Here is an 8,678-nt window from a genome sequence, read left to right on the forward strand (position 1 = left end):
TGATAAAAAAATTTTTTTTAAACAAAACAAACAAACAAAACAAAAAAAAACCCAGGTCATACAACTTTATCAAGCCCCCACTTCACAAGCCCAGCACATCGTTTGGAAATATATTGTCACTAGGCCTATTACTTATCTACAGGAAAGTAACATGAAATACAAACTGCAGACCTGTCGTTAAACTAAAGACATCATTTTACCCATCATTTTGACCACCTCTGTTCATGTTTGTGATGATGTTGTGAACACTTTTAACCTTTTCTAGTTTTAATAAACGGTAGATAATGATATGCTATTATTCAGACATGTTGAGTAACATATGTTTTTGGGTTCTAGGTAGGCATACTGTATGGATTTGGAAGTCTTACTTTTTCAAGGATAACAATAAAGAAGAGTGTCTCAAGTTTGACCTCTCAAGCCTCGGAAACAATATTAGTCATAGAAACATGGTCAATAATGATTTATTATGGATATTTTTACATAACAGTGAAGGTTTGCTTTTGAAGTTCTGCAGACAAAGCGCTTTGTGACCGAGTTCTTCTTTCTCACACTATGGGCGCCTGTGCACCTGCAGACAAGGTGCTAACCACCTCGGGTGGTGATAGGTCCGCTCCATCATCGCCGGAGGGAGGGGTCACATATGGGAATTCGGTATTCGTTGAACAATAAAATACCTGTTGTGTATCAAAAAAAGGGAAAAGACAACGGACCGGGATAAACCAAAGTCGCCAAACCGAGAACGGAAGAAATATCAGTAGAAGCAAACTTCCTTGCTCAAGGCACCGAGTCGTCAAGAAATTTGAGCCATGGGTCCGAAATATTTAATACTGCTGAAATATATGTTGCTAAGTATCGGATTGTGCAAGGTAAGGATGTAATTTGATCTATTCTTTCTGGGTCGTTTTTAAGGAACATGTTTATGTTAAAGCATTATTCCTACTACTGCGTAAAATTGAACTGTGTGGGTGTTAGTGAACGCTTTTCTCTGAGGCTATATCTCATTTGCATGAACTGTCCTTACATTCTTTACTCATTGCCTAATTTGAGCAAAAATAAGATTTTAGAGAGAAAATATGCTGAAAAGGAAAATGTTGTAGTACAATAAGCCACAAAAACATAATGTATAATCAGTCCCATCAGAATAAGAAACGTAACGTTGCCTTTATATCTGTTTTATTTCTAGATATGCGCGGGGCAAAATGGTAGGTACTATTTTTTTTTTCGAAACATCATTAAGGCTGAAACATGTTGACACCGATTACCTCTCCCCATAGCATAATTTAATCAGAGTGCACTCTTTCTTCCAGATATAACTGTATCGGTGTTCACAGTCACATCGAAAAGTATGACTGTTCGTTGGAGTGGGCATTCTGGGGCCAGCTCTTACAAAGTCACCGCCACACCGAAAAATTCTCCCGACACGCCAGTTTTCGCACAGTTTAGTGGCAATACCGTGATGGGCTCAGTAAATTCACTCATGCCAAACACCGTGTACACTATGCGCGTGGACGCCATGGACTCCGTTAACGTTCTGAGCAGCGCAGTGACAGAGGAGATCACAGGTGAGTTGTATTTAAATACCATGGCCATGGAACTTGAAATTGTTTATTTTCACACTCAGATATGATGTGCTTGTGTGCTTGTGTGTCTGGTAGCTCCCGAGGTGCCAACAATCGACAAGGCCTACTCCAAACAGAGCGGCAGCATCACGGTGGAGTTTGGAGAGGTCTCTGGAGCCACCTCTTACATCCTACGGGCTCAGACCTTGGACGGGGGGTTTTTCTCTGAAACTGAAGTCAACAGCTCCAACCGCACTGTGATCAACCTGCAGCCTTACACCACTTACTCCCTAAACGTCATGTCTGTCAACACTGGAGGGAGAAGCCAGCCATCTATGCCAGTTGTGACCAGAACAGGTATCAAAATCACATTAAGGATTCTTATCATCATCCTCCAAAATGTTCCGTTCCCAGCTTTACTTTTTCCTTTAGTTCTTTGAACTTATGGTGTCCATTTTTTTTATTGGGTCTTCCTCCTACCCTTGCTTTACTTGAAATCAGAATACATGAAGGCAAATATGAATCCTTCTTGCTTTGTCTTGAGGATAAAGAGTACGCAACTTTAGACCATGTGAAAGAATTGCATTATGCCCCATGTCCATTGTAATGTGGAAGCCTAACGCCTTGTTGGCCATCAGTGGTAACTGTATCCACCTACGTGCTCTGGACATCATACAGGAAGGAAAGATAGACCCTGAGAACTAGGTTGTCTCCTGTCCCCAGGGACGACTTGATGTAATCCAAGACACGGATCATTGATTTCATTTCACACCCAATGACTCTTCATTGTTACTTAATATAACCAAACATTGATATGTCAATTCTTGGTTTTTCTGATGGTTTTTCTGATGGAAGAAAAAATACCCATCCATTTAATTTATTTGATGATATCAGTATAATATTTATACCTACACATGTATCCCCCCCATTAAATCCAACCAATCCAGTCACCAGTGTACATTCAGTTGGTGTGATTCTCTCAGGGATCATGTTTAAGTGAAAGGCCCAGTAGTAGACTTAAGGCGTGCATAGTTGAAGCGCACTGAAACCTCTTTTCCTGTCTGGTTCCCCTTAGTAATTGAAAGTCCCGACATGAACACCACCTCTCCCAGCGACGACACCATCCAGGTGAGCTGGGAGCCAGTGGAGCATGCTGTACTCTATAGCCTGTGCATCATCAAGGAGGGCGCGGACACAAGGGTCAAGCTCAACACCACAGACACCGCCCACACCTTCTCCAACCTGGAGCCTGGCACCACCTACTGCATCAAGGGCACTGCCTGGGATTCAGATGGCAACATGGGAGAAGACCGCACAGTCTGCCAGATCACAAGTAAGACAGTGGACACCACAGCCCCCTCAGTCACTCAGTGTTTACATTTCGCATGCAGTCATGTGTGCATGAGTTACAGGTTGAGCAGAAACCTTGATCAAACTCACCATAGTGTAATTACACAATGATTGGTAGAGATACACCGATTGTGAAATTCTGGGCCGATATTGATGCCCATACACAGTATAAAACAACAATTTGTCCAATAATTGAATTTGTTTGTTAACTTTGTGCAAAATTGATGCAACATAACAGAAAAACATCAGCCACAGCCATCGGTAATTGTCAGATAAAGACAGCCAACAAGGCCGATATCGACTGATAACGATGTTGACACATGTATCATTGCATCCCTAGTGACTGTAGTGAAATGATGCTCAACTTTCAGTGGAAACTTGATCAGATTAAAAACAGAACAGAACAGAATTCTGACAGGGCCTGATCTGAATGGAGCCTGGCTGAATGAGCTGAGGTTAGCGCTTTGATGATCTACTAAATAACACAGCATTAGAGAAACATGACACCTGAAGGAGCATAAAAACAGACAAACAAAGGAAACCACCCGCTGCTCCACATCTATTGATTTCTAAATCCAATTTCCCCTCAGGGCCCAAGAGTCCGCTGGAGGTGGCGGTGACGCTGACCCCGGGACGGACGATGGGCATGGCCGTGTCCTGGTCAGATGTGCGTGGAGCCGATGCCTACCTGGCCAGCACCTCCACCTATCAGAACTGCAGCTCCAACGTGGAGAACTACTGCCTGATCACGTCGCTGTACTGCGGTCAGAACCTCACGGTCACGGTGACTGCGGAGAACGACGCCGGGCCCAGCACCCCATCCACGCCTGAGGAGTTCATCACCTGTATGTATCCCACAATGCCACAGCTGTAGTTTATGTGAACATGTATGCTGTTACGAATAGTCGTTACAGTCTTTGTGTCAGGAATAGTATTTACAATGTGTCATTGACGGATACCCATCAAAGAAAGCGCACGCGTGCACACACACACACACACACACACACATACTGTACACACACACACACACACACACACACACACACACACGTATACACGCTTACGCACACGCACACACACACATTCTGTGCATTAAGTATGTAAACCATTCGCCTCCACGACTGTAAGACCCACATACCAGTGAGCTGTATTTCCTCCTGTCCCATGTCTCCCTCTTCAGTCCCGTGTCCCCCCGAGTTTGTGTGGGTGGAGGAGGCGGAGGCCGGCATGTGCTCCGTCATGTGGAGCGAGGTGGACTTCGCCGAGTTCTACATCGCCTACGTGAAGCGCGACGACGGCTCGGAGGAGCGCTGCAACACCACGGACACGGTGTGCCACTTCCGCTGCCTCTGCGGCTTCACCTTCTTCCCCACCGTCTTCGCCTACAACCACGTGGGCCCCAGCCTGCCCGGCCCCGTGCTCAACTACACCACAAGTAGGAGCCGCAGGAGTCAGCGCCGTTCAGTTCAACACATTGTACATTATTATGGTCGTATACTACATGCACCTTCAACATGCTGCACATACAGTACAGTACTAGGGAATAACAATCCACATGCCACCAATTTAGTCTGACATGACAAAAACGATAAAGCACATTTTTTTCATCACAGGAGAAATACTGCCTGCGAACATTTGACAAAGGCATCAGAGATGCAGGCCTGATAGAGATCAAGCGTGGTGCCTGAATTTAGGCTTGAGCTCGGCCATGTACAAAGGCTATTCTCTGTATTGTCTTTGAATGTATTTGATAATTTCAGGCACAGATAATTTCCTGTCTATCAGCCCTGGAGATGGTCCAGAGACCCTCCCTCCAAGTCTTGTTTTGTGTTTATGTTTACTTGTCAGTAACATTTCAAAACAGACCAGGCCATAATCGCTACACTATTCCAGTGTTTTTCAACCACTGTGCCGTGGCACACTAGTGTGCCGTGACACATTGTTAGGTGTGCCGTGGGAAATTATCATAAGTTTATCATATTATTATAAGTGGTCTAAAAAAGAGTGAATAGACATCATTTTCTATGTGTTCATTTGATTCCTATTCAAGACACTTTGACAAGAATGACTTGATATCGTTAATGCGGGCTACAGATTTTTATTTAATTTCATTTTCCATAAAATTTCATTTTATTTAAAATTTTCGGCTGGTGGTGTGCCTCAGGATTTTTTCAATGACAAAAGTGTGCCTTGGCTCAAAAAAGGTTGAAAAACACTGCACTATTCTATGAACTATTTTCTTAAATGCTTTCTCTCATTTTCTTCTCCTTCTCTTCCACTCTCCTCCTGTGGTCCAGTTCCTTGCTGCCCAGAGGATGTGACTGTGTCGCTCGTTTCCACGGAGACACTGGACATCACATGGTCGGCAGTGCGCGGGGCGGAGCTTTACGAGACCATTGCGGCTGACCAGCGCGACGTGATCCACTGCAACGACACGGCGCCGATGTGTGCCCTCTCCGACCTGAGCTGCAACAGCCGCTACAGCGTGGTGGTCAGACCCTGCAGCGAGATCAGGGGCTGCAACAACACATGCAGAGCTCATACGCAAGAGACAGGTAACACCTGAAAGGCACACACCTGAAACAGGTGACACCTGCACACACACCTGTACAGGGCAATTGCACACACACACACACACACACACACACACACACACACACAGAGGTAGAGAGATGACCATAAACAAAAGTTAGGAGGCAGGTACAGTAGTATAATCACACAGACAGACACATCTATTTCTATTTCACATTTACACAGAAGTTGAAACAAGGAAATGTGTGCACCAAATGCACAACGTTTTCATCGCGTGTTGGGCACACACACACACACACACACACACACACACACACACACACACACACACACACACACACACACACACACACACCACTAACCCATGTACATATGCGGTGGGTTTGCACGTCTAAATTCCCCTCTCCGTGTATCGTCATGATGTTAACAGCTCCCGTCCAACCTGTCTCCCCTCAGCCCCCTGTGCTCCAGAGATCCTCAACATCACCCAGACGTCTGGGTCGGGCGTGGTGGTCCAGTGGCGCGCGGCCAACGCCGAGGCCAACTACACGGTGAGCGCGGTGGGCCGCACCGACTCGCACAGCTGCCAGTCGACGGGCACGGCCTGCGAGATCACCGGCCTGCCCTGCGGCGCCACCTACGAGCTCAGCGCCTACGCCAGAACCACGGCCGGACGCAGTCTGCCCAGCTACACACAGACCCTGGAGACAGGTGGGGTCACACACACTCACACACACGCACGCACGCACACACACAAACACACACACACACACACACACACACACACACACACACACAAACACACACACACACACACACACACACACACACACACACACACAGGCACACCTTGGAGCCACAGGTACACCTTGATGTCTGCATGACAATGACTACACAGTAACACTGGCTCGGTGACACTAATACTGTATAATCTCTGCAAGCCTAAATAGCTCTAGTCTCTTTTCTAAATTCACGGAAAGTGCAATAACAATACAGATAAAGGATCACATTGCATGGCGTACTGCGAGAAACTGAGCCTGTCTCTGGTGAATACGTAACAATAGCAACAGTGCAGGTGCCGAGGTTCCACCTCTAATGCATCGCTAATGTACAGATCATTTGCCTCGAGCACAATGAGAACGTGGCACAGACGTGTGACCAGCCAGACGTACTGTAGAGAACGTGTGTCAGAGACGTGAACAGTGTTGAGTCAAAGTCGAAGGCCAAGTAACACAACAACTTCTGAGAGTGGCACATCAAACGCTACAGGGTTTCCCTCAGCCATACCATAGGCTGCACATTTTACTCTCTTGTAGTAAAAAAGGGTAACACTTTACTTGGCATGGTTTGTCCACTCACAGAGACTTACTGTAACAGATCATCTGTTATGATTCAAGTTCAGTATCTAAAATTGTTGTTTGTTTGTTTTTTTGCTCCACAAAACTAAACCAAATCTGAGTCCTAACCTGAACCATAGATAGTAGTAGTTAACCGTGTCAACAGATAGTTTGTTGGTAATTTGAGCATCTGTAGTCTGTGGTTGTATTTCTCTCTTTATCTATATGTTCCTGTCTCTGTCTGTGTCTCTCCATCTCCAGAGCCCTGTTGTCCTGAGAGTCTGACCGTGGAGCAGGTGACCCAGGCGATGACCCAGGTGTCGTGGTCAGCAGCGACAGGAGCTCGCTCCTACATCACCTCTCTCACCTCGCCCAAAGGACAGGCCAAGTGCCACACCATGGACACGCACTGCACCATGGGATGCATCACCTGCGGCACCAACTACACCGTCACCCTGGAGGCCATCAGCAGGACCGGGCACAAGAGCGAGTGCAGCTACCACGGCTTCTCCTCCAGTAAGGGCTCCGGGGAAGCCATCTTGGAAAGCGAAAGCTACCTACACTAGTTCATTCATCCAGTCATTTGTGTGTCTGTTCATTTGTTTGTTCATTCCTTTATCCATTCATTCGTTCATTCGTCCATTCGTTCATTCTTTCATTCTTTCATTCATCCATTAGTTCATTCATTATAAAATGATAATTAAAAACAAGACCAGATCCAGGGAGTCAGTCATTTTCTGTGGTAGCAACTGAATGTATGATGAGACACATGTGCTGTATGTATGATGGAATGATGATCTACCTGTTGTTCGTTTGTGTCCCAGGTGCGTGTTGCCCCTCGAGTGTGAAGCTGTACCGTATGGCCAACAACACGCTGCGGGTTTACTGGCGCTCGTCCGGCAGCCTGCACAACCACCTGGCCGACCTGTACGGCACCAGCTCCAACTACACCTGCACCCCGCCCATGGGCTCCAACTACTGCGACGTGTCGGAGATCGTCTGCGGGGAGGTGTACACGGTGGTGGTAGCACCTCTGGCCCAGGACGGCACCAAGATCACCTTCTGTCCCAGGAGGATGTACTCAGGTGGGGAAGGTCATGGGGTTTGGGTTTCACTTGGTACACTCTTAAAACGAACGTGTCACTATCTGGACACAGAGATGTGTTAAAAACAACACAAGTTGTGTTGTTTTCAACACATTTGTTTTTGGAGTGTAGAGTTTGTAGTAGAACATATTTTGCGTATGTGTAGATTCGAAATGTTGAATACAGGTAGGGCAGGGAGAACGGTCTAGTTTGTTTGACAGTTAGAATATTTAAATCTAAAGGGATTTGGCTGTCAAAAACGGAAACTGACAATGAAAGCTTTCGCTTTACAAATGCACATACTGTATATTTACAGTATAAAGAAACACAGCATCCATATGATGTGCCACTACATATTTCTTATTCTGTGTTATCTTTTTCTTTTTAGTGTCATGCTCTGGAAATACTCTGGGAATGGGTAGGTACCGACCAAGATAAACGTTTGGACTTGAGCCTAAAGAAGCTTCAGTAATCACATACAATGACAATACAACTATTGTGTAGTTACTCCTGTTGTATCACTATTGTGCACATTTCTCTTTCCTTTTGCAGTGATCTATCGTGGGAAGAGGAGTGTTGATTAACCAGAGCCAAAGTGAGTACCTATAGGCCTACCTGTACTGTAAAATGCTTTAGATAAAATCATGTTAAAATAAATTAAATATAACATATCAAATGAATTAAAATATTTTTTTTACCTTTTAATGATATATCAGTCTGTGTAAAAAAATGGATCTTAGGTTTAATGAAGGTCCAACTGCATTAACCCTAAACACTCTGGTGACTGACAGCACCTGTCATGTATACTTTTGTAG

At 45.4% G+C, this 8,678-nt stretch overlaps 1 protein-coding gene across 1 annotated transcript; it reads left to right on the top strand.

Annotated features, from left to right (window-relative positions):
• The first annotated feature begins 1,345 nt into the window (after positions 1-1,345).
• fndc7a (fibronectin type III domain containing 7a) lies at positions 1,346-8,447 on the top strand. The gene is made up of 11 exons (XM_062551656.1): positions 1,346-1,562; positions 1,656-1,916; positions 2,635-2,892; positions 3,500-3,754; positions 4,090-4,344; positions 5,207-5,464; positions 5,898-6,152; positions 7,040-7,294; positions 7,603-7,863; positions 8,252-8,281; positions 8,416-8,447. The coding sequence occupies exons 1-11, from the start codon at positions 1,346-1,348 to the stop codon at positions 8,445-8,447; spliced, it is 2,337 nt and encodes a 778-aa protein (XP_062407640.1).
• The last annotated feature ends 231 nt before the right edge of the window (positions 8,448-8,678 follow it).

This window comes from Sardina pilchardus, chromosome 2 (genome assembly GCF_963854185.1).
Source record: "Sardina pilchardus chromosome 2, fSarPil1.1, whole genome shotgun sequence".
Lineage (NCBI taxonomy): Eukaryota > Metazoa > Chordata > Actinopteri > Clupeiformes > Clupeidae > Sardina > Sardina pilchardus.